Source organism: Chelonia mydas, chromosome 3 (assembly GCF_015237465.2).
Source record: "Chelonia mydas isolate rCheMyd1 chromosome 3, rCheMyd1.pri.v2, whole genome shotgun sequence".
Classification (NCBI taxonomy): Eukaryota; Metazoa; Chordata; order Testudines; family Cheloniidae; genus Chelonia; species Chelonia mydas.
Window position 1 is genome coordinate 185279217 of NC_057851.1, and position 25907 is coordinate 185305123.

Below are 25907 nucleotides of genomic sequence, written 5' to 3' on the forward strand. Positions count from 1 at the left end.
GTTCAGGCCTGAGTCCTGCAGCTGGTGTGGGTGGGGCAGGGAGGTCCCTGGCTCACTGGCTCTCTCTCCCCTAACCCCACTTCTGGTGGGTGCAGGAGGAGGCCCGGCAGCTCATGTTCCAGCATGCCATCCACCCTGCGTGTCTTGCTGCACAGCAGAGAGAGCAGGACACATTGGAGCCGCACTGCTGCCAGGCAGCTGTTTTAGAGATTATTGTGGTGAGCGAGACACAGCGCCCAGCTGCTGGAGGGAGGAAAGAGATATGGGATGGGCAGGGGTCTCCCCGGCCTAATGGATGGGCGATGGCTGGTGCTGGAGGGGCAGCTGAGGGCAGGGATTGCTGGGGCTTAAGATTGGGGTGAGGAGATGGGAGAAATTCTGAGATTGGTCATTACTGCATAGGAATCGGAGGAGCGGGTGGCAGGTGGGGGGATCCTGCGGGCTGTGTGGGGTGCTGGCTGTGTCATCTCCTCACTGAGAAGCGTCAGTCAGCCCCAAATCTCACGCTCCTTTCTCTCCTCTGGGTCTCACAGGAGCTCATTGAGGAGCTGCCCGATATCTCTCCACCCAGCGCCATCCTCGCTAACTCCCTGATTGCTCTGGGCAACCTCAGGTACCGAGACCCTCCCGCCCGGTTCCTCTAATCCCGGTGCTGCTGAAGCCCACGGCTGGGAGTCACTGCCCCTCCCACTCCCCGGTCACCTCCCAAGGGTGACTCCTGTGGCAGAGGTGCTGGGAAGGTTCACACTCTCCTGGCTGGGCCGTTCTTTTCCCTCCAGTAACTTTGCAATGGCTTTGGGGAGAGGCTCACTCCCAGGATCAGATAGAGGAGGGGGCAGCAGGGTCCAGGGAACAGGCTCTATTCCTACCTGTCACTGTCTGTCTGCGAAACCTTGGCCTTGTCATTCCCTGGCTCGGTGTCTTCAGTTTCCATTCTCGTCAACATGTGGCTATTTCCCTGCAGTTTCACGTCCGGGTTGGTGCCAGTGTCACCTCCGCACTGCCCAGTCTAACACCAGCTCCTCTCTCTTGCCAGCACCATGACAGCTGCCCTGGAGCCAGCTAGAGACCCACCTCCTTCGAGCTGCCCTGCATGCCATCTTCACCTTGGGCATGGAGAAGGACACCACCCAAGTCCAGGTAGATCATGCTTAAGTCATGGATTGAAGAGCCTGCTGTCATCCTGCCATGGATCCTGGCTAATTGCCTGTAGTGGGATGTGAAGGAGAGAAGCCAGGATATGTGTTTTGGGGGTCTCATCAGGTCATCCCAGAGACCCCTCTTCCCATCCTGTGGCAGGTGTAGCCCCAGTTTCCCAACTCTGACCCATGGCTCTCACTTGCTTTGCAGGATCTACATAGGGTCTTGCGCAGGGCCAGGGGAACGTCAAGAGATCCCTGTGGGTCTGCTTCAGCAAGTCTCCTTCTCGAGGTCTTTCTTTGAGGACTGAGAGAGTATTAAAGATGACGTACGTGAGCACGAGGAGGAACCTCTTTGGAGTTTTCACCTTTCCTTTTACTGATTTTACGAGAAAACAGACGTCCCTGTTGAGAAGGTAAGAGCCTCTGAGAGGTCTGGAACCTGTTCCATCTGATCCATCTGGTGCCAGCTGAAATCTAGGCATGGAAAACACTAGTTTAAGGTGGCAGAATTTTATTCCCCACCTAGGATTTTGTCCCTTAGAATCACTGGGGACATTAGGATTTGTCCTTTGGGTTTTACCTTTTCCTCCATCCCTCCCTCCTTTCTCTTCATCTCTTACTTCTTTTGTCCTTTCCCCAGTTCCCCGCCCACCACCAAGAGAGGGGTGTGGGGGGGGGGTGTGCTCTGCAGCTCCCATTGTGGGATGTCCACCCAAAAATGTGGGGCTGAAATAGTGCTCGGACAGTGATCCCCACCGGTGACCGGGGCCATCCTTTGGGCTCTCTGGTGAGAACCCGAAGCCTCCCACCCCTCTCCCCTGATTGGCTGAGCAGGGCGTTATTGACAGGGAGGAGGCTCAGGTCCTTGTTGGTCTCTTTTCAGACCTAGTAAATAAGTTATAACCAGTCATATGGTTGACAAATTTTGCTGCTTTTCTGCATGAATTGTCTCTGAGCAGTTCATGATTCTCCCTAACATTCCAGCTCTTCTAAAATACTTTCTGAATAATTAATATGAACTGTGGTTGGTCATTTGAGAACACTTTATTCAGGTCATTGAACGTATGAAATTCAAGGTCCGAAGGTTAGTTTGAAAGTCGGGGTTCTTGGGTCCTATTCCCAACTCTGCCACTGACTGGCTGTGTGACCTAAGACAAGTCAATTCTCCTTTCTCAGCCTTAGCATCTCCCTCTTTCAAGTAGGGATAACAATCCGCTCTTACCTACCTCACGGTGGGGAGAGGATGGGGATCCATTGGAGAGTGTCACTCGTAGCAGCCCATAATAAGAGGTGTCCTATCACGTTTCCTCAAATCAGATTATGAGATAATAGAAGAGCTGAAATATTCTATTTTATTTGTATTTTATTATTTTGAAATTGTTAAGAGCAGCAGGCTCCAGGAAGGTGTGTAAAGTGCTGGGATGTCAGGAGCTCGGAGGCGCTGTCCCCCCCGGCACTAGGGCAGTGTTCTGCACCCCTGGCTGCTGGCTGAGTTAGTCCGTCCCTTGGCAATAAGACAGACTCTTGTTTTCACAGCCAGTCGATCACCCAGTGTCATCACCCTACCTGCTGGCTGGGCAGGGTAACTCCTCAGGTCACCACCCATTCCAGCCTGCGTTGAGCTTGGAGAATGAGGAGGAGGGCGAGCGACAGCTGGCGACCCTGAACATCCGCCCTTCATCGCTCCATCACCTAGAGCAAGTGAGTGGCATTAGGGTTCCTCTGTGGCGTCCCCGTCTATCTGCGGAGAGGCAGAAAGAGGGGAGAGAATCTCTCCGAAAGGAGATCGGATTTGCAAACCGACCCCAGGAGCCCCTCGCTCTCAGTCCAGGGAGGGGCTTCTCCCAGAGGAGATTGGGTTTGCAAACTGACCCCAGGAGTCTCTCCAGAGCCATCTCCAGTGTGTTTGCAAAAGTCCCAGCAATGGGGCTCCCAGCCCTTCCCTTGTGGGAGACTGTTCCCAAGCCTGAGAGTCTCTGAACTGGGCCAGACCCTGTGAACTGCTGGGCATGGAAATCAATGGGAAACGAGGGGACCCTGTGTCACAGAGTCCCTGGACGATGCTCTGGAACTGCTCCCTACGAAGCCAGTCAGGACTCTGGGGAAGTCTCCTTTCTGTGAGCAGACTGTCTTCAGGACACGTAGCTCACACAGCTTCCACCTTCTTGGGTCTGATCTTGGAGCATTCAGCCTCCTCTGCCCCTCCGTGTGCTTCCCACAGCGAGTCCGCCCAAGCGGAGTCCTGTGGAAGCCAGAGGGTCCTGCACCCCAACTTCACAGTCAGACGTGACTCCCAGCCAGCCAGTAAAGCAGAAGGTTTATTAGATGAGAGGAACATGGTCTAAACCAGAGCTTGTAGGTGCAGAGAACAGGACCCCTCAGCTGGGTCCATTTTGGGGGTCAGTGAGCCAGACAACCCCATCTGCCCTTCACTCCATGTCCCCAGCCAGCCCCAAACTGAAACTCTCTCCAGCCCCTCCTCCTCTGGGCTTTGTCCCTTTCCCAGGTCAGGAGGTCACCTGATTCCTTTGTTCTCCAACCCTTTAGCTCTGACCTTGCAGGGGGGAAGGGCCAGGCCATCAGTTGCCAGGAAAGAGGATGTCGGCCATTCTCTGTGTCCAGACCCCTGCACACAGCTGCCCTCTAGGGCTCTGCAACAATCTTACACCCTTCTCCCACCACCTAGATACTTAAGAACTGCATAGGAGAAACGGAGGCACCCCCTTAATATTCAGAGGAAACATTAAGAACAGTCCCAGTTCGTCACACCCTGGGCTTGCTATGCCTAGGGACTTTGACGTGGGGAATGGTTTCCCAGGAGAAGTCTGGACTCCTGGATTCTGTTCCTTCTCTAGCCTGGAGGGGGAGTGTGGCCTGGGACAGCAGGAGGGAGCTGCTTGTCCAAAGTGACAGGTGGTCTTTGTGACTGACCCCAGTGCTGGAAAAGAAGAAGACTCCCCTTGAGGGTTTTGCTTCTCCAGGGATGACGAAGGGGAACGTTGGGAGCAAATGATAGAATGAACTCCTGGCAGTGTGTGTAGATTGCACTCCCTGCACCCCTGTGTGGGGAGGAGGAGCTGCTCTGGCAGGGAGAGGGATGGGGAGGGACAAAAAGGCTGGTTAGTGAGAGGCTGCCTTGAGCCCAGACTCACGCCTGCTCCCCGCTCGGTTCCAGGATGGCCAGGCTCCTGAGGATGTTGAGGAAGAAGGCTCTGCAGGTGGCCCCAGAGCCTGAGGGAAGCAGCTGCCATCTTCCGCAGGAGTAGAGCAGTCCCTTTGTCCCCTCTGGTGGGGAAGGACCTCCCGGCCGAGCCAGGAGGTGGAAGCGCCCAGCCTTCTGGCAGAGGAAACCCGCTCCCGGCACAAGCGCCGAGATGGGAGGGGCAGAGGCCAGGCGGAAATGGAGCTGTCCCAGGATGCGCTTGGGTAGGCAAGACTCAGACAAGGAGGGGAGCCGGGCAGGATGGCTGTGGGGCTTGTTGTGTGGGAAGCACGGGCCCCAGGAGCCCAGCCCTGATTCCCAGCAGGAGGCATTGCCCTGCCCAGTCACTGAGGACGTTCCAGCCTCCCCAGGGCAGAAGGTGGAGGAACCCTGTCCCAGCACCAGCAACTCAGCCCTCTCCCCGTGGGACAGCAGCAGCACCTGGGAATCAGGAAGCAGCGAGGCCGAGGTGCGCCGCTGCTTTGTTCCAGGTGAGGAACCAGGCTGGGCTCAGGGAGGGGTGAGGAGGGGGCTGTGAAGACCCGGGGCCCACGCACACGGCCAGTGCTGTGGGGACGGGTCCCCAGCCCAGGTGTCTGGCTTGAGCCACATGAACCCCACTGATACTAGATGCTGCCACTTTGGTCCTAGATGCTCCAGGTGGGGGCGGCTGAGACACCACACAGGGAGTCCAGGACACTGTGGGGGAGGGAGGGTCTCTTTGCTATGGGCTTCTGAAGGAGTTGGGGGCTGAAGGCATCACTGAGAGGGGGAAGTGTGGGTCCTGATCTGCCCTGGGTCCCGCAGGTGGGAAGGGGGCACATTGCCCCACCATGCCCCTGTCCTTCCCCCACGTGGCAGTAGGAGTCACCCTGTCCCCTTCTCTCCCAGGTGCAGGGACTGCCAGGGACTCAGAGGATGAGGAGGAGGTAGCCGTGGACATGGCCATGAGGAGGCTGCTCTCAAGAACATCCGAGAGCAGTTCCAAGGCCGAGAAAAGGTAGAAACCTTCCCCAGCTTTGCTGGGACTGAGATTGTCCTGCCTCTTCCCAGCACCCTGACCCCCTGCAGAGGGTCCTGTCTCTGATGATCCACCAGCTCTAACATCAACTTTTCTCCACTATGATCTGGGACCCCCAAAATAGGGGTGTTTGTCACAGACCAGCCAGAGTCTCCTCCCCCAACATGCACTGTCCCAGTTTTTGACCCTGTTTGTGTAGGAGCTGTGGGTGATTTGGACAATGGCCGGGTCCCCACTGTCCCCCATTCAGGCCTGAGACCTGCAGCTGGTGTGGGTGGGGCAGGGAGGTCCATGGCTCACTGGCTCTCTCTCCCCTAACCGCACTCCTGGTGGGTGCAGGCAGCAACTCATGTTCCTGCATGCCATCCACCCCGCGTGTCTCGCTGCACAGCAGAGAGGGCAGGACACATTGGAGCCGCATTGCTGCAAGGCGGCTGTGGTGGAGAGGATAATGGTGAGGAGACACAGCGCCCAGCCGCTGGAGGGAGGACAGAGACAGGGGAGGGGCAGGGGTCCGTTTCTCACTGTCTTGTGGGGCACAGGTCCTGGGTACTAAGCCTCTGAAGAAGCTCTCAAGGACAAATTTTTTCAAATAATTTTTATCAGTGATTTAGGAGCTAACATACAATCCCTGCTGATAATACTGATGGGTGACAAAATACTGGCAGTGTGGTAATTACTGATGAGGAGAGGGCAGTGAAACAGAGGGATCTGGCTCATTTGGCAAACTGGACCCATGCAAAGCAAAGAAATTTGACCAGAGCCAAATACAAGGTCCTCTAGCTAGGAACAGGGCATGCCGGTCACACCTCCAGAATGGGGAAGTGTGTCCAGGAAAGCAGTGACTCTGAAAGGGAATTCGGGGCCATAGTGGAGAAGCCCGTAAACATGAGCTCCCAGTGTGATGCTGTGGTGAACAGGACTAAAGCCATCATGAGACGTAGGAGCAGAGCCGTGAGCAGGATAGGGAGGTGACACAGAATCAGTGAGACTGAGATTGGAATACAGCATCCGGTTTTGGTGTCCTCATTTGAAAAAGATGTTGAGAGATTGGAGCTGGGGCAGCAAAGAGCCACCAAATGTTCTGAGGGCTGGAGAAAAATGCCTTCTCGTGAGCGATTGAAGTGTTGAAGTGCCTTAATGGAGAGAAAATATTGGGTATGAAGGGGCTCGTTAATCTAGCATAGCACGGCATCACAAGACCCAATGGCTGGAAGGTGAAAAGAGAGAAATTCATATATCAAATAAGGAACAAATATTCAACAGCGAGGATGATTCACCATGGAAACTAGCTACCAAGGAAAGTGGTGGATTCTCCATCTCTTGATGTCATTTAATGAAGACGAGATGCCTTTCTGGAATGTGTTTGCCCCGAAAGGAGCTATTGTGGACTACAGGAGACCTGTGATATGCAGGGGGTCAGATGAAATGCTCTAATGGCCTCATCTGGCCATACAGTCTCCTAATTTCTGAAAAACTGAGTGTAGCATTGGGAGCAGCCTCTGATGTTTTACTGTCTAGCCGGGTTGCTTCCTTGAATGAACCCTCATTGAGTGGGATGATCCACAGGGTACTAGTAGCTCAAACCTCCAAAGTGTCTGGCCAGCGGCAGCACATCAGCTCTGCAGGGGAAGGCTGGGTGTGGTAGTGAGATCTCAAAGGCCTTTTGCAGGAGCTCAGCCTATTGGTCAAAGGTGATGGGGAGGTGGTGACCTCACAGAGAGATGCTGAAATCAGTCAGGCAGGACAGGGGCGCAGGGCCAGGGGAACGTCAAGAGATCACTGTGCCTTTGCTTCAGCAAGTCTCCTTCTCGAGGTCTCTCTTTGAGGACTGAGAGAGTATTAGGGTTCACGTACCTGAGCACGAGGAGGAACCTCTTTGGAGTTTTCTCCTTTCCTTTTTACAGATTTTAAGAGAAAACAGACGTCCCTGTTGAGACGGTAAGAGCCTTTGAGAGGTTTGGAACCTGTTCCATCTGATCCATCTGGTGCCAGGTGAATTCTAGGCATGGAAAACACTAGTATAAGGTGGCAGAATTTTATTCCTCACCTAGGATTTTCTCCCTTAGAATCACTGGGGACATTAGGGTTTGTCCTTTGGGTGGTTTTACCTTTTCCTCCATCCCTCCCTCCTTTCTCTTCATCTCTTACTTCTTTTGTCCTTTCCCCGGTTCCCCATCCCACCACCAGGATAGGGGTGTGTATGTGTGTGTGTCCCCTGAGGGGTGCTCTGCAGCTCCCATTGTGGGATGTCCACCCAAAAATGTGGGGCTGAAATAGTGCTCGGAAGTGATCCCCACCGGTGACCGGGGCCATCCTTTGGGCTCTCTGGTGAGAACCCGCAGCCTCCCACCCTTCAGCCTCTACACCGATTGGCTGAGGTGGACCTTGATGTGGGGAATGGTTTCCCAGGAGAAGTCTGGACTCCTGGATTCTGTTCCTTCTCTAGCCTGGGTTGGGAGTGTGGCCTGGGATGGCAGGAGGCAGCTGCTTGTCCAAAGTGACCGATGGTCTTTGTGACTGACCCCAGTGCTGGAAAAGGAGAAGACTCCCCTTGAGGGTATTGCTGCACCAGGGATGACGAAGGGGAACGTTGGGAGCAGATGATGCAATGAACTCCTGGCAGTGTGTGTAGATTGCACTCCCTGCACCCCTGTGTCTAGCTGGCTTGCTTCCCAGAATGAACCCTCATTGAGTCTGGCCAGCAGCAGGACATTAGCTGTGCAGGGGAGGGGTGTTTGTGGCAGTGAGATCACAAAGGCCTTTTGCAGGAGCTCAGCCTATTGGTCAAAGGTGATGGGGAGGTGGTGACCTCACAGAGAGATGCTGACATCAGCCAGACAGGACAGGGGCGCAGGGCCAGGGAAACGTCAAGAGATCCCAGTAGCTCTGCTTCAGCAACTTTCCTACTCAAGGTCTCTCTTTGAGAACTGAGAGAGTATTAGGGTTCACGTTCGTGAGCGCAAGGAGGAACCCCCTTGGAGTTTCCTCCTTTCCTTTTACTGATTTTACGAGAAAACAGATGTTCCTGTTGAGAAGGTAAGAGCCTCCGAGAGGTTTGGAACCTGTTCCATCTGATCCATCTGGTGCCAGCTGAAATCTAGGCATGGAAAACACTAGTTTAAGGTGGCAGAATTTTTTTCCCCACCTAGGATTTTGTCCCTTAGAATCACTGGAGAGATTAGGGTTTGTCCTTTGGGTGGTTTTACCTTTTCCTCCATCCCTCCCTCCTTTCTCTTCATCTCTTGCTTCTTTTGTCCTTTCCCCGGTTCCCCATCTCACCACCAGGAGAGGGGTGTGTGTGTGTGTGTGTGTGTGTGTGTGTGTGTGTGTGTGTGTGTAGGAGGGTGCTCTGCAGCTCCCATTGTGGGATGTCCACCCAAAAATGTGGGACTGAAATAGTGCTCGAGCCATGCTTTGGGCTCTCTGCAGCCTCCTGCCCCTCTACCCTGATTGGCTGAGCAGGGGGTATTGACAGGGAGTTGACTCAGGTCCTTGTTGGTCTCTTTTAAGACCAAGGAAATAAGACCTAACCAAGTCATATGGTTGACAAATTTTACTGCTTCTCTGCATTAATTGTCTCTGAGCGGTTCATGATTCTCTCTAACATTCCAGTTCTTCTACAATACTTTCTGAATAATTACTTTGAACTGTGGTTGTTCATTTGAGAACACTTTATTCAAGTCATTCAATGTATGAAATTCAAGATGCGATGGTTAGTCTGAAAGTTGGGGCTCTTGGATCCTATTCCCAACTCTGCCACTGACTGACTGTGTGACCTAAGACAATTCAATTCTCCTTTCTCAGCCTTAGCTTCTCCCTCTTTCAAGTAGGGATAACAATCCGCTCTTACCTACCTCACGGTGCGGGGAGGATGGGGATCCACTGGAGAGTATCACTCGGAGCAGTGCATAGTATGAGGTGTCCTATCACGTTTACTCAGATCAGATTATGACCTAATCGAAGAGCTGAAATATTCTATTTTATTTGTATTTTATTATTTTGAAATTGATAAGAGCAGCAGGCTCCAGGAAGGTGTGTAAAGTGCTGGGATGTCAGGAGCTCGGAGGTGCCGTCTCCCCTGCACTAGGGCAGTGTTCTGCACCCCCTGCTTCTGGCTGAGTTACTCCGTCTCTTGGCAATAAGACAGACTATTTTTTCACAGCCAGTCGATCACCCAGTGTCACCACCCTGCCTGCCGGCTCAGCAGGGTAATTCTGCAGGTCACCAGTTTCCAGCCTGCCTTGGGCTTGGAGAATGAGGAGGTGGGAGAGCAACAGCTGGCCACCCTGAACATCAACCATACATCGCTTCATCACCTAGAGCAAGTGAGTGGCATTAGGGTTCCTCTGTGCCATCCCCCGTCTGTCTGGGGAGAAGCAGAAAGAGCGGGAGAGAATCTCTCCGAAAGGAGATCGGATTTGCAAACCGATCCCAGGAGTCCTTCGCTCTCAGTCAGGGGAGCGGCTTCTCCAGATCCCTCTCCAGTGTATTTCGAAAGGTCCCAGCAATGGGGCTCCCAGCCCTTCCCTTGTGGGAGACTGTTCCCTAGGCTGAGAGTCTCTGAACTGGGCTAGACCCTGTGAGCTGGTGAGCATGGAAATCAATGGGAAACAAGGAGACCCTGGGCTTGCTATGCCTAGGGACTTTGACGTGGGGAATGGTTTCCCAGGAGAAATCTGGACTCCTGGATTCTGTTCCTTCTCTAGACTGGAGGGGGAGTGTGACCTGGGATGGAGGAGGGAGCTGCTCGTCCAAAGTGACAGGTGGTCTTTGTGACTGACCCCAGTGCTGGAAAAGGACGAGACTCCCCGGGTATTGCTGCACCAGGGATGACGAGAGGAAACGTTGGGAGCAGATGATGCAGTGAACTCCTGGCAGTGTGTGTAGATTGCACTCCCTGCACCCCTGTGTGGGAGGAGGAGATGCTCTGGCAGGGACAGGGATGGGAGGGACCAGACAGGGCGGTTAGTGAGAGGCTTCCTTGGGCCCAGACTCCCGGCTGCTCCTCGCTCGTTTCCAGGATGGCCAGGCTCCTGAGGATGTTGAGGAAAAAGGCTCTGCAGGTGGCCACAGAGCCTGAGGAAAGGAGCTGCCATCTTCCCCAGGAGCAGAGCAGTCTCTTTGTCCCCTCTGGCGGGGAAGGGGTTCCCGCCAGAGAAGGAGGTGGAAGCGCCCAGCCTTCTGGCGGAGGAAACCTGCTCCGGACGCAGGTGCTGTGGTGGGAGGGGCACCAGGCAGGCCGAAATGGAGCTGTCCCAGGATGTGGCTGGGCACACAGGATTCAGCCGAGGAGGGGAGCCGGGCAGGGTGGCTCTGGGGCTTGTTGTGTGGGAAGCACGGGCCCCAGAATCCCAGCCCTGATTCCCAGCAGGAGGCATCGCCCTCCCAGTCACTGAGGACCTTCCAGCCTCCCAAAGGCAGGAGGTGGAGGAACCCTGTAGAAGCACCAGCAGCTCGGCCTGCTCCCCATGGGACAGCAGCAGCGCTGGGGACTGAGGCAGCAGCCAGGCCGAGGTGCGCTGCTGCTTTGTTCCAGGTGAGGAACCAGGCTGGGCTCAGGGAGGGGTGAGGAGGGGGCTGTGAACACCCTGGACCCAGGCACTCGACCAGTGCTGTGGGGACGGGTCCCCAGCCCAGGTGTCTGGCTTGAGCCACATGAACCCCACTGATACTAGATGCTGCCACTTAGGTCCTTGATACTCCAGGTGGGGGAGGGTGAGACACCACGCAGGGAGTCCAGGACACTGTGGAGGAGGGAGGGTCTCTTTGCTATGGGCTCCTGAAGGAGTTGGGGGCTGAAGGCATCACTGAGACGGGGAAGTGTGGGTCCTGATCTGCCCTGGGTCCCGCAGGAGGGAAGGGGGCACATTGCCCCACCATGCCCCTGTCCTTTCCCCGCGTGGCAGCAGGAGTCACCCTGTCCCCTTCTCTCCCTGGTGCAGGGACCTCCAGGGACTCAGAGGACGAGGAGGAGGAAGCCATGGACATGGCCATGAGGAGGCTGCTCTCAAGAACATCCGAGAGCAGTTCCAAGGCCGAGAAAAGGTAGAAACCTTCCCCAGCTGTGCTGGGACTGAGATTGTCCTGCCCCTTCCCAGCACCCTGACTCCCTGCAGAGGGTCTTGTCTCTGATGATCCACCAGCTCAAACAGGGACTTTTCTCCACAATGATCTGGGACCCCCAAAGTAGGGGTGTTTGTCACAGACCAGCCAGGGTCTCCTCCACCAACATGCACTGTCCCAGTTCCTGACCCTGATTGTGTAGGAGTTGTGGGTGATTTGGACAATGGCCGAGTCCCCACTATCCCCCATTCAGGCCTGAGTCCTGCAGCTGGTGTGGGTGGGGCAGGGAGGTCCCTGGCTCACTGGCTCTCTCTCCCCTAACCCCACTCCTGGTGGGTGCAGGACGAGGCCCAGCAGCTCATGTTCCTGGATGCCATCCACCCCGTGTGTTTCGCTACACAGAAGAGAGCACAGGACACCTTGGAGTCGCACTGCTGCAAGGCGGCTGTGCTGGAGAGGACTGTGGTGAGTGAGACACAGCGCCCAGCCGTTGGAGGGAGGACAGAGGCATGGGAGGGGCAGGGGTCCTTTTCTCACTGTGCTGTGGGGCGCAGGTCCTGGGTACTAAGGCTCTGAAGAAGCTCTCAAGGACTAATTTTTCAAATAATTTTTATCAGTGATTTGGGAGCAAACATACAATCCCTGCTGAGAAGACTGGTGGGTGACAAAATACTGGCAGCGTGGTAATTACTGATGAGGAGAGGGCAGTGAAACAGAGGGATCTGGCTCATTTGGCAAACTGGACCCATTCAAAGCAAAGAAATTTGACCAGAGCCAAATGGAAGGTCCTATAGCTAGCAACAGGGCATGCCGGTCACACCTCCAGAATGGGGAAGTATATCCAGGAAAGCAGTGACTCTGAAAGGGTTTTCGGGGCCATAGTGGAGAAGCCCGTCAACATGAGTTCCCAGTGTGATGCTATGGTGAACAGGGCTAAAGCCATCATTAGACGTAGGAGCAGAGCGGTGAGTAGGATAGGGAGGTGACAGAGCATCAGTGAGACTGAGATTGGAATACGGCATCCGGTTTTGGTGTTCTCATTTGAAAAAGATGTGGAGATATTGGAGCTGGGGCAGCAAAGAGCCACCAAATGTTCTGCGGGCTGGAGAAAAATGCCTTCTCGTGTTTAGCTTATTGAAAGAGCTCAACCTGTTTAGCTTATTGAAAGAAGATTGAAAGGTGACTTCATTGAAGTGTTGAAGAGCCTTAATGGAGAGAAAATATTGGGTATGAAGGGGCTCGTTAATCAAGCAGAGCACGGCATCACAAGACCCAATGGCTGGAAGGTGAAAAGAGAGAAATTCATATTTCAAAGAAGGAACAAATATTCAACAGCGAGGATGATTCACCACAGGAACTAGCTACCAAGGAAAGTGGTGGATTCTCCATCTCTTGATGTCATTTAATGAAGACTAGATGCCTTTCTGGAATGTGTTTGCCCCGAAAGGAGCTATTGTGGTCTACAGGAGGCCTGTGATATGCAGGGGGTCAGATGAGATGCTGTAATGGCCTCTTCTGGCCATACAGTCTCCTAATTTCTGAAACCTGAGTGTAGCATTGGGAGCAGCCTCTGATGTTTTACTGTCTAGCCGGCTTCCTTCCTAGAATGAACCCTCATTGAGTGGGATGATCCACAGGGTACTAGTAGCTCAAACCTCCAAAGTGTCTGGCCAGCAGCAGGACATTAGCTCTGCAGAGGAGGGGTGGGTGTGGCGGTGAGATCACAAAGGCCTTTTGCAGGAGCTCAGCCTATTGGTCAAAGGTGATGGGGAGGTGGTGACCTCACAGAGAGATGCTGACATCAGCCAGGCAGGACAGGGGTGCAGGGCCAGGGAAACGTCAGAGATCCCTGTGGCTTTGCTTCATCAAGTCTCCTTCTCGAGGTCTCTCTTTGAGGACTGAGAGAGTATTAGGGTTCACGTACGTGAGCACGAGGAGGAACCTCTTTGAAGTTTTCTCCTTTCCTTTTACTGATTTTACTAGAAAACAGACGTCCCTGTTGAGAAGGTAAGAGCCTCTGAGAGGTTTGGAGCCTGTTCCATCTGATCCATCTGGTGCCAGCTGAAATCTAGGTATGGAAAACACTAGTTTAAGATTTTCAGCCAAACACCTAGGATTCTGTCCCTTAGAATCACTGGGGACATTTGGTTTTGTCCTTTGGGTGGTTTAACTTTCCCTCCATCCCTCCTTCCTTTCTCTTCATCTCTTACTTTTTTTGTCCTTTCCCCTATTCCCCTCCCACCACCAGGAGAGGGGTGTCTGTATGCGTGTGTGTGTGTGTCCTGCGGGGGTGCTCTGCAGTTCCCATTGTGGGATGTCCCCCAAAAATGTGGGACTGAAATAGTGCTCGGACAGTTATCCCCACTGGTGACAGGGGCCATCCTTTGGGCTCTCTGGTGTGAACCCGCAGCCTCCCACCCTTCTACCCTGATTGGCTGAGCAGGGGGTTATTGACAGGGAGGAGACTCAAGTCTTGTTGGTTTCTTTTAAGACCAAGGAAATAAGTCATAACCAGTCATATGGTCGACAAATTTTGCTGCTTCTCTGCATTAATTGTCTCTGAGCAGTTCATGATTCTCTCTAACATTCCAGTTCTTCTAAAATACTTTCTGAATAATTACTATGAACTGTGGTTGGTCATTTGACAGCACTTTATTCAGGTCATTCAATGTATGAAATTCAAGGTCCGAAGGTTAGTTTGAAAGTCGGGGCTCTTGGGTCCTATTCCCAACTCTGCCACTGACTGGCTGTGTGACCTAAAACAACTCAATTCTCCTTTCTCAGCCTTAGCTTCTCCCTCTTTCAAGTAGGGATAAAAATCCGCTCTAACCTACCTCATGGTGGGGAGAGGATGGGGATCCTTTGAAGAGTGTCACTCGGAGCAGGGCATAATAAGAGGTGTCCTATCACGTTTACTCAGATCAGATTATGACCTAATGGAAGAGGTGAAACCCGCTCCCAGCGCAGGGACAGGGATGGGAGGGACCAGACAGGCCAAAATGGAGCTGTCCCAGGATGTGGCTGGGCAGACAGGACCCAACCCAGGAGGGGAGCCGGGCTGGGTGGCTCTGGGGTTTGTTGTGTGGGAAGCACAGGTCCCAGGAGCCCAGCCCTGATTCCCAGGAGGAGGCATCGCCCTGCCCAGTCACTGAGGACCTTCCAGCCTCCCCAGGGCAGAAGGTGAAGGGTCTCTGTCCCAGCACCAGTAACTCGGCCTGCTCCCCATGAGACAGCAGCAGCTCCTGGGACTCAGGGAGGGGCGCTGCTGCTTTATCCTATCCTATCTATTCATCAGAGCTGCTTTATCCTATCCTATCTATTCCCTACGATTCCGTAGACCTCAAAAAACCAATATTCCCATTGTTATTATTGCTTGCTGTGCGCTCCACAATATCTGTGAGAGTAAGGGGGAGACGTTTATGGCGGGGTGGGAGGTTCAGGCAAATTGCCTGGCTGCTGGTTTCGCACAGCCAGACACCAGGGTGGTTAGAAGAGCACAGGAGGGCGCAGTGCGCATCAGAGAAGCTTTGAAAACCAATTGCATGACTGGCCTGGCTATCGTGTGACAGTTCTGTTTGTTTCTCCTTGATGAAACTCCCCATACCTTGGTTCCCTTTACTTCCCTGTAAGCTAACCACCCTCCCCCCTTCCTTTGATCACCGCTTGCACAGGCAATAAAGACATTGTTGCTTCACATTCATGCGTTCTTTATTCATTCATCACACAAATAGGGGGATAACTGCCAAGGTAGCCCAGGAGGGGTGGTGAAGGAGAGAAGCACCAGGAGGGGTGGTGGAGGAGGGAAGGACAAGGCCACACAGCACTTTAAAAGTTTAAAACTTATTGAATGCCAGCCTTCTGTTGCTTGGGCAATCCTCCGGGGTGGAGTGGCTGGGTAGCCGGAGGCCCCCCACCGCATTCTTGGGCGTCAGGGTGAGAAGGCTATGGAACTTGGGGAGGAGGGCGGTTGGTTACACGGGGGCTGTAGCGGCAGTCTGTGCTCCTGCTGCCTTTCCTGCAGCTCAACCATATGCTGGAGCATATTAGTTTGATCCTCCAGCAGCCTCAGCATTCAATCCTGCCTCCTCTCATCACGCTGCCACCACCTTTCAGCTTCAGCCCTCTCTTCAGCCCGCCACTTACTCTCTTCAGCCCGCCACCTCTCCTCCCGGTCATTTTGTGCTTTCCTGCACTCTGACATTGTTTGCCTCCACGCATTCGTCTGTGCTCCATCAGTGTGGGAGGACAGCATGAGCTCAGAGAACATTTCATCGTGAGTGCGTTTTTTTCGACTTCTAATCTTCGCTAGCCTCTGGGAAGGAGAAGATCCTGTGATCCTTGAAACACATGCAGCTGGTGGAGAAAAAAAAAGGGACAGTGGTATTTAAAAAGACACATTTTATAGAACAATGGGTACACTCTTTCACCGTAAACCTTACTGTTAACATTACATACATAGTACATGTGCTTTCGTTACAAGGTCGCATTTTGCCTCTCCCCACCGCGTGGCTAACAGTGGGGAACATTTCTGTTCAGCCACAGGCAAACAGCCCAGGAGGAAAGGGCACCTCTGAATGTTCCCTTAAGAAAAGCACCCTATTTCAACCAGGTGACCATGAATGAGATCACTCTTCTGAGGATAACACAGAGAGATAAAGAACGGATGTTGTTTGAACGCCAGCAAACATACACTCTAATGCTTTGTTCTCCAATGATTCCCGAGTACGTGCTACTGGCCTGGAGTGGTAAAGTGTCCTACCATGGTGGATGGAATAAGGCTGCCCTCCCCAGAAACCTTTTGCAAAGGCTTTGGGAGTACATCCAGGAGAGCCGCGAATGCCAGGGCAAATTTTTCATTCAACATGCTTGCTTTTAAACCATGTATAGTATTTTAAAAGGTACACTCACCAGAGGTCCCTTCTCTGACGGGTAGGTCCGGGAGGCAGCCTTGGGTGGGTTTGGGGGGTACTAGCTCCAGGTCCAGGGTGAGAAACAGTTCCTGGCTGTCGGGAAAACTGGTTTCTCTGCTTGCTTGCTGTGAGGTATTTACAACCTCATCATCATCATCTTCTTCATCCCCAAAACCTGCCTCCGTGTTGCCTTCATCTCCATTGAAGGAGTCAAACAACACGGCTGGGGTAGTGGTGGCTGAACCCCCTAAAATGGCATGCAGCTCATCATAGAAGCAGCATGTTTTCGGCTCTGACCCGGAGCAGCCGTTTGCCTCTCTGGTTTTCTGGTAGGCTTGCCTCAGCTCCTTAAGTTTCACGCGGCACTGCTTCGGGTCCCTCTTATGGCCTCTGTCCTTCATGCCCTGGGAGATTTTGAAAAATGTTTTGGCATTTCGAAAACTGGAACGTAGTTCTGATAGCATGGATTCCTCTCCTCATACAGCGATCAGATCCCGTACCTCCCATTCGGTCCATGCTGGAGCTCTTCTAAGATTCTGGGACTCCATCATGGTCACCTCTCCTGATGAGCTCTGCATGGTCACCTGCAGCTTGCCACGCTGGCCAAACAGGAAATTGAAATTCAAAACTTCGCGGGCCCTTTCCTGTCTACCTGGCCAGTGCATCTGAGTTGAGAGTGCTGTCCAGAACGGTCACAATGGAGCACTCTGGGATACCTCACGGAGGCCAATACTGTCTAATTGTGTCCACAGTACCCCAAATTTGACCCAGCAAGGCCGATTTCAGCGCTAATCCCCTTGTCGGGGGTGGAGTAAGGAAATCGATTTTAAGAGCCCTTTAAGTCGAAAAAAAGGGCTTCGTCGTGTGGACAGGTGCAGGGTTAAATCGATTTAACGCTGCTAAATTCGATCTCAACTCCTAGTGTAGACCAGGGCTTACTGATGCTTTGTCACCTCCCTATCCTGCTCACGGCTCTGCTCCTACGTCTAATGATGCCTTTAGCCTGTTCACCACAGCATCACACTGGAAGCTCATGTTGACGGGCTTCTCCACTATGGCCCCGAAAACCCTTTCAGAGTCACTGCTTTCCTGGACACACTTCCCCATTCTGGAGGTGTGACCGGCATGCCTTGTTGCTAGCTATAGGACCTTGCATTTGGCTCTGCTCAAATTTCTTTGCTTTGTATGGGTCTAGTTTACCAAATGAGCCAGATCCCTCTGTATCATTGCCCTCTCCTCATCAGTAATTACCACTCTGCCAGTATTTTGTCACCCACCAGTCTTCTCAGCAGGGATTGTATGTTTGCTCCCAAATCACTGATAAAAATTATTTTAAAAAATTAGTCCTTGAGAGCTTCTTCAGAGCCTTAGTACCCAGGACCTGCTCCCCACAGCACAGTGAGAAAAGGCCGTCCAGCTCTGCTGGTACATAGGGGAGAAGCACAGAACAAACACACCTTTAAGACCTGTGTTGTCCATTGGCTCTGAAAAACATGTGTGGGTCAGCAGCTTACAAATGCACTACAGGCCTGTAGTGTAGACAGGTCCCAACGGTCTCTCGGTTTCCCACCCTCTAAAATGGGGAGAACCAACAAAACCTTGATTAGCTCTATTTGATAGTTGGGGAAACCGAGGCACCCAGCAGTGAAGAGACTCACTCATAAGCCCAAAAGCAGGAATAGAAAACGGCAGGTCTTCTGATAGCCAGTCCTGGGACCTAGCCCCGCTTATCCTGGCCTCGCTACTCTAACTTTGGTCACAGCCTCCTTGTCTTTTCCTCCATGTCCCTTAACCCCACGTCACTGCACAAGAAAGATTTTCTGTTAGCCAGCTGGCTCTAATGCACGTGGATGTCATTCCAAAAGACGTGGTCTTGCTCAGTCCCATGTTATGGTTGGCGGAAGGAACCACTTGGTGACATTCTAGGGCCTGAGTTATACAAGCCAAAGGATTTCCCCTTCCATTGTGTCGTCAGTAACTTTGAGAGGAAGAAGTTACTGTTAGCCCACAGGTTTCCAGTTTCAACCTGACCCAGGGAGACATGGCCAGGAAAGGGGTTGGAGCTCAACTGCACCTAGCCCAGGTTATGCAGCTCCCTTGGGTAAAGGGAATAATTTTTGGGGTCACGTGACAAGAAGCAGCATATGACTCGGACCCAGGCCCCCTGAGAGATATAAGGGCAGCCTGTGCTCAGCCAGGAGAGAGACCCCAAGGGGCACAGGCATGGGAGGGGCTTGGATAGTCCTTGCAAGGTCAGGGACAAGTCGGGTAGGGGACAGGCTGAGCACTTAGGACAAGACCCTAGGAGGGAACGACTTGGTCGTTCAGGTGACGGGGCAGATAGTCCTCTTGGGTTAGGCTTCCAGGGCCAGACACCCACAGGTGAAGGTGATTGTCAGGGCTCCTGGTCTTCTTCCCCAGGGTAGATTTGATAGGGGAGAAGACTGATGCCGTAAGGGGGAAATGAGTTAACTCCTAGGTCACCCAGTGACTTTGTATCACGAATGCATAACCGGAAGGAGCCAATAGAAACATAGACTGCCCACAGAGGGACAATGGAATGTCCCATGGAGGGAAGAGGCTCTCCCCGCCATTTCTTAACCTCGAGGGCTGTTCTCATGATCCCTTTCCTCCTTGGCTCTTTTGAAAGCAAGGTGCTCCTTGTTCCTCACTGCCCCTATCTCCAAAAGCTACTGCATGGTTCTCCTCATTCTGGCCCACTGCTGGCCACTTGTAGCACCCGCAGTCCCAGGCAGCAGGCTTGACACTGCAGGTCTGGAAGTGTCTTCCAATGGAATGAAATAGAGGATATTTTCATTATATTGCCATGGGGGGAGGAAGAAAGAATAACCCACTTTGTTTTCTGTCTGGCCACAAGGCCATGATTTCCAACTTTATGGAATGGGTCGATATCACTCATAAAGTCTCAAGTACACTCCATCTCATTTCTGCCCTTGGAGGATTCACACATGCACACCCTATGCAGGTGTGTGAGTAACATTGGTATTGATTCAAAGTAAAATCAAAGAAATTAAGAGGCTGGATCTGGCTGATGCAAGGTAGGCTCAAGTCGTCTTTTGGGGACTTTTACCAGTACTGACTCTCACTTTGTTTCATGCTCCATCAAAAACTTCCAAACATCACCTTCCGGGAGCAGAACAAAATCAGGACCCAAAATAATATACTTTTGGTTACAATGCAGCGTTCTGCAGCCAGCAGAGTGGATTCTCACCAACGCTCCTCCCGAACCCAGCAAAAGAAAAGCCCAGACAACACAGGGCAAAAAGAATGCCTGCTGCACGAAGCGTCGTCTAAAGTCGCCTTCCAAGGAGTTAAAGAGAAGCTAGGATAAAAAAGGATTCAAAATTCACATTGTCACTGCTTGATGAGATAATAATTCGCTACCCAAAATATGCATCTGCAGCATTAGATCCGCATCTCCAAGATAACAAAAAGCTCTCCTTGGAAAAATATTCCCTCAGGCCTGCTAGGCCTGTTAGCCATTAACAGTATGAAAAGCTGTATCTCCAAGATTTTTTCCCCTCTGTGTGGACTTGTGATGGGGAATACAAACCCCACATTCGGGAAGAAGGGGTTAAGAAGCTGCTCTGGCCTCAGCCAGCCCAGCTCCATCACACCTGCATGGGGTGCACAGACTGGACGAGGACTTGTGGACAGACCAGGCAAGAGGAAGGACCTCTACCTTGAAGGCCCTGAAGGAAGGCAGGATCTCTCCCTCAGCAACTGCCTGAGGGAAGGGACGACCTGCTCCTCTTGCACCAGGGTTTAGTGTTCTGTCCCATCCACGAGGCAGCCACTGCAGAGGACCCAGCCACCCCACCCCATGCCCCACTCCCTGAGCTGTCTCGTGCCCTGGCAGAGTGTCCTTACCTCCCCGACCCTGGCTGTGTTCCTGTAGCCCAGAAGCCTGCTGTCCTGGTGCCAGTCCCAGCACCACAGGTCTTCAGCCTCATGGATGGTCAGCCCCGGGAAAGAGACACACACCCACATTTGTCATTCTGGTTGCAGTGCTTGTGTCCTTCCAATCCCATTGGTGGCTGCACAGTGGGCAGAGTCCTCGCTGCGTGCCTGGCCCAACAGAATTGCAGGGGGTGGTGAAGAACGGAGATACAGAGAGACTCAACCTCCAGCCGGGGTCAGTCTGAGAGAAACTGGCTGAGGTCCCAGTCTCACTCTTCTATGGGGTGTCTTTTCCCAGCTGGGTTCCTTACCCCTCTGGTACAGCAGCATCTGGTAGAGCCGGTAAACTCCCTCCTGGCCTGCCGGCTCATGTCCTTGGCTGGGTCACTGATGAACAGAGCCAGCTCTGCCACATGGTGACCCATCCTGGGGAATTCTGCTGCGTTCTAATGGAAGGGAGAGGGAGAGGGGACTCCATCAGCATTTTCCTGTCAGCTCCCAGTCCCCACTGGGCCAGGACTCTCCTTCCCCTCAGCCCCTCTGCAGGAGATGCTGGAGAATAGAAGCTAGAGCTACACCCTTAATTTCCTCCGCTCCCAAGGGAGCCTGGAGCACAGGGATGTGGGCAGGGCCCTCCATGAGGACTTGCTTCCTCAGCTGCTCCAGGATGACACGAAGGCATGAGCCTGGAGCATGGTCCCCTTAAAAGCCCAGAGTCACCACTTAACCAGGACAAGAAGAACTTGACTCAAGCCAAGCTCATTCTCTGCTCTCACTCTGCCTCCCCAAGAGGAACACTCCTAACCCACAGCCCCTGCAGCACCAGATCCTACAGCCAGTTGGAGCCAGCCCACCTATGCCTGGAGTCAGGAAGCTGGGGTCACAGGTCACTTACATCTAACTCAGGGAGGGTGATGGTGAATCTGAGGAGGGCCGTGCTGCTCCTAATAGCCCTGGCTCTCTCCTGCGACACCCTGGACATGATCCAGTAGTTCATGGGCTGTGGGGAAAAGAGGCAGCTCAGGATCAATGGGCAGGTGCACGTATTGTGCAAATGAGACCCCCGCGTCCCGCATCCCCAGAGGGCTGAGACATTGTGCGCAGGGTGGAATATCTAATTCTTTGATCGCAGGGCTTTAGAAAGGGATTGTTGCCCCCCGGACTATGCTTGTATCCTGCAGGTCACAACTTGTCATTGTCTCTCTAGATTGGAAGAATGTCTGGTGTCGGGGCTGGTCCCATCCTCCCTAAACTCTCTCCCTGGCTCTCAAATCCTTGGTTGCGTGAAGGGACTGAGTGTGAGCACAATCCCCCCAGGAATCTCAGGGTCCGTTGGAGAGAAGGGCTGATTCTCTGGGGTCCTCCTGTTTCTCTAGGAAGGAGCCCATCACTCTTCTCTGAGGACCAGCTTCTGGATCTCATAGGAGGGGTTCAGACTCTCACTCCCCAAGCCAGCCACGGGCCCTGTGGTTATTGCGCAACAGAACCAGGCAGAGCTCTGGCTTGAACTCCCAGCTCCTTCCTTAGTCCATCAAGGAGGAAGGGCCTGACACTGCATTGCACTGACTGCCCTGACCAAGGACAGACCACTGGGGGCCCAGCTAGGAGGACACACTGGAGAATGGATCGAAGAGTTAAGGTAAAATTGCCCTCACCCCTCTCATCGGGCTCACCTCCAAGATGTCGTGGAGCCTGTCGCTGTCTGGGGACTCTACCAGCAGGTTCCCCAGCATGGCATCCATGAGGTTTGGCAAGACCCTATGCAGATCCTGTAAAGCAAGGGAGAGCCATGGCTCAGAGCTAGGGAAACTGGGGCTACACCTGCCACAGGATGGAAGGAAGGGTCTCTGGGAAGCGCTGGTGAGACCCCCAAAACACATATCCTGGCCTCCCTCATTCACATCCCACTGCAGGCAATTAGCCAGGATCCATGGCAGGATGACAGCAGGCTCTTCAATCCATGACTTAAGCATGATCTACCTGGACTTGGGTGGTGTCCTTCTCCATGCCCAAGGTGAAGACGGCATGCAGGGCAGCTCGAAGGAGGTGGGTCTCTAGCTCTGGCTCCAGGGCAGCTGTCATGGTGCTGGCAAGAGAGAGGAGCTGGTATTAGACTGGGCAGTGCAGAGGTGGCACTGGCACCAACCCGGACGTGAAACTGCAGGGAAATAGCCACATGTTGACGAGAATGGAAACTGAAGACACCGAGCCAGGGAATGACAAGGCCAAGGTTTAGCAGACAGACAGTGGCAGGGTAAGAATAGAGCCTGTTCCCTGGACCCTGCTGCCTCCTCCTCTATCTGATCCTGGGAGTGAGCCTCTCCCCAAAGTCATTGCAAAGTAACTGGAGTGAAAAGAACGGCCCAGCCAGGAGAGAGTGAACCTTCCCAGCACCTCTGCCACAGGAGTCACCCTTGGGAGGTGACCGGGGAGTGGGAGGGGCAGTGACTCCCAGCCGTAGGCCTCAACAGCACCGGGATTCGGGGAACCGGGGGGAGGGTCTCGGTACCTGAGGTTGCCCACAGAAATCAGGGAGTTAGCAAGGATGGCGCTCGGTGGAGAGATATCGGGCAGCTCCTCAATGAGCTCCTGTGAGACCCAGAGGAGAGAAAGGAGCATGAGATTTGGGCCTGACTAACGCTTCTCAGTGAGGAGATGACACAGCCAGCACCCCACACAGCTAGCAAGATCCCCCCACCTGCCTCCTGCTCCTCCGATTCCTATGCAGTAGTGATCTCAGAATTTCTCCCATCTCTTCTCCCCAGTCTTCAGGCCCAGCAATCCCTGGCCTCAGTTGCCCCTCCAGAACCAACCATGTCCCATCCATTAGGCTGGGGTGACCCCTGCCCCTCCCATATCTCTGTCCTCCCTCCAGCGGCTGGGCACCTTGTATCACTCACCACAATAATCTCTACAACAGCCGTCTGGCAGCAGTGCGGCTTCAATGTGTCCTGCTCTCTCTGCTGTGCAGCGAGACACGCAGGGTGGATGGCATGCAGGAACATGAACTCCTGGGCCTCATCCTGCACCCACCAGGAGTGGGGTTAGGGGAGAGAGAGCCAGTTTGCCAGGGACCTCCCTGCCCCACGCACACCTGCTGCAGTACTCAGACCTGAATGGGGGGTAGTCCAAATCACCCACGACTCCTACACAAGCAGGGTCAGGAACTGGGACAGTGCCTGTTGGGGGAGGAGACCCCGGCTGGTGTGTGACAAACACCCCAATCGTGGGGGTCCCAGATGATGCTGGAGAAAAGTCCCCGTTAGTGCTGGTGGATCATCAGCGACAAGACGCTCTGCAGGGAGTCAGGGTGCTGGGAAGGGGCAGGACAATCTCAGTTCCAGCACAGCTGGGGAATGTTTCCACCTTTTCTTGGCCTTGGAACTGCTCTTGGGTGTTCTTGACAGCAGCCTCCTCCATGGCCACGTCCACCCATTCCTCCTCCTCATACTCTGAGTCCCTGGCGGTCCCTGCACCAGGGAGAGAAGGAGACAGGGTAACTCCTGTTCCACTCGGAGGAAGGACAGGGTCATGGTGGGGCAGTGTGCCCCCTCTCCACCTCTAGGACCCGGGGCAGATCAGGCCCCACACTCCCACCTCTCAGTCATGCCTTCAGCCCCCAACTCCTTCAGGAGCCCAAAGCAAAGAGAGCCCCCGAGACTGTCCTGGACTTCCTGCGTGGTGCTTCATCTGCCCCGACCTGGAGCATCAAGGACCAAAGTGGCAGCATCTAGTATCAGTGGGATTATGTGGCTCAGGCCTGACACCTCGGCTGGGGATCCGCCCCCACAGTACTGGTCGACTGCCTGGGCCCAGGGTGGCTACTCACAGTCCCCTCCTCACCCCTTCCTGAGCCCAGCCTGGCTTCTCACCTGGAACAAAGCAGCAGCGCCCCTCCCTGAGTCCCAGGAGCTGCTGCTGTCTCATGGGGAGCGGGCCGAGTTACTGGTGCTGGGACAGAGACCCTTCACCTTCTGCCCTGGGGAAACTGGAATGTCCTCAGTGACCGGGCAGGGCGATGCCTCCTCCTGGGAATCAGGGCTGGGCTCGTGGGACCTGTGCTTCCCACACAACAAGCCCCAGAGCCACCCAGCCCGGCTCCCCTCCTGGGTTGAGTCCTGCCTGCCCAGCCGCATCATGGGACAGCTCCATTTCAGCCTGCCTGGTGCCTCTCCCACCTTGCCGCCTGCGCTGGGAGCGGGTTTCCTCTGCCAGAAAGCTGGGCGCTTCCACCTCCTGGCTCGGCCGGGAACTCCTTCCCCGCCAGAGGGGACAAAGGGACCGCTCTGCTCCTGAGGAAGATGGCAGCTGCTTCCCTCAGGCTCTGGGGCCACCTGCAGAGCCTTCTTCCTCAACATCCTCAGGAGCCTGGCCATCCTGGAACCGAGCGAGGAGCAGCCGTGAGTCTGGGCCCAAAGCAGCCTCTCACTAACCAGCCTTTTTGGTCCCTCCCCATCCTTGTCCCTGCCAGAGCAGCTCCTCCTTCCCACACAGGGGTGCAGGGAGTGCAATCTACACACACTGCCACGAATTCATTGCATCATCTGCTCCCAACGTTCCCCTTCATCATTCCTGCTGCTGTAATACCTGGGGAGTCTCCTCCTTTTCCAGCACTGGAGTCAGTCACAAAGACCACCTGTCACTTTGGATGAGCAGCTCCCTCCTGCCGTCCCAGGCCACACTCCCTGCCCGGGCTACAGAAGGAACAGAATCCAGGAGTCCAGACTTCTCCTGGGAAACCATTTCCCACGTCAAAGTTCCTAGGCATAACAAGCCCTGGGTCCCCTTGTTTCCAACTGATTTCCATGCTCAGAAGGTCACAGGGTCTGGCCCAGCTCAGAGACTCTCAGCCTGGGGAACTCTCTCCCACAAGGGAAGGGCTGGGAGCCCCATTGCTGGGATCTTTCCAAACACACTGGAGACAGCTCTGGAGAAGCCCCTCCCTGGACTGAGAGCGAAGGACTCCTGGAGTCGGTTCGCAAATCCGATCTCCTTTAGGAGAGATTCTCTCCCCTCTTTCTGCCTCTCCCCAGACAGACAGGGGACGCCACAGAGGAACCCTAATGCCACTCGCTTGCTCTAGGTGATGGAGAGATGGATGGCAGATGTTCAGGGTGGCCAGCTTTCGCTCGCCCTCCTCCTCATTCTCCAAGCTCAAGGCAGGCTGGAAAGGGTGGTGACCTGAGGAATTACCCTGCCGAGCCACCAGGCAGGGTGATGACACTGGGTGATCGACTGGCTGTGAAAACAAGAATCTGTCTTATTGCCAAGGGATGGAGTAACTCAGCCAGCAGCAGGGGGAGCAGAACACTGCCCTAGTGCCGGGGGGTGGGAGGAACTGCGCCTCCCAGCTCCTGACATCCCAGCACTATACACACCTTCATGGAGCCTGCTGCTCTTATCAATTTCAAAATAATAAAATACAAATAAAATAGAATATTTCAGCTCTTCCATTAGGTCATAATCTGATCTGAGTAAATGTGATAGGACACCTCTTATTATCTCCTGCTCCAAGTGATACTCTCCAATGGATCCCCATCCTCCCCGCACCGTGAGGTAGGTGGGAGCGGATTGTTATCCCTACTTGAAAGAGGGAGAAGCTAAGACTGAGAAAGGAGAATTGACTTGTCTTAGGTCACACAGCC

General features: G+C 53.9%; 1 protein-coding gene across 4 annotated transcripts; it reads right to left on the minus strand.

Annotated features, from left to right (window-relative positions):
- Positions 1 to 16890: 16890 nt before the first annotated feature.
- LOC119565862 (maestro heat-like repeat-containing protein family member 7) lies at positions 16891 to 24783 on the minus strand. 4 transcript variants are annotated; one of them, XM_043543927.1, is made up of 9 exons: positions 24441 to 24783; positions 23629 to 23732; positions 22243 to 22348; positions 21936 to 22031; positions 21158 to 21262; positions 20574 to 20708; positions 20233 to 20430; positions 18000 to 19684; positions 17162 to 17914 (listed from the first exon to the last, which is right to left on the minus strand). In XM_043543927.1, the coding sequence occupies exons 1-7, from the start codon at positions 24636 to 24638 to the stop codon at positions 20356 to 20358; spliced, it is 819 nt and encodes a 272-aa protein (XP_043399862.1). In that variant the 5' UTR covers positions 24639 to 24783; the 3' UTR covers positions 17162 to 17914; positions 18000 to 19684; positions 20233 to 20355. The 4 variants fall into 4 exon arrangements, with proteins under 4 accessions (XP_043399863.1, XP_043399862.1, XP_043399861.1 ...); XM_043543928.1 differs by lacking the exons at positions 17162 to 17914; positions 18000 to 19684 and adding an exon at positions 16891 to 16940; XM_043543926.1 differs by having other exon boundaries at positions 17162 to 18143.
- Positions 24784 to 25907: the final 1124 nt, after the last annotated feature.

What these genes read in the sequence shown, in the direction of transcription:
- LOC119565862 (XM_043543928.1), bottom strand. Translation starts at nt 24,638, where the DNA reads ATGGCCAGGCTCCTGAGGATGTTGAGGAAGAAGGCTCTGCAGGTGGCC. An exon ending in GGCTCCACGACATCTTGGAG is followed by an intron (nt 21,263 to 21,935) that starts GTGAGCCCGATG and finishes TTTTCCCCACAG; the next exon opens with CCCATGAACTACTGGATCAT. An exon ending in TCACCCTCCCTGAGTTAGAT is followed by an intron (nt 20,709 to 21,157) that starts GTAAGTGACCTG and finishes CCCTTCCATTAG; the next exon opens with AACGCAGCAGAATTCCCCAG.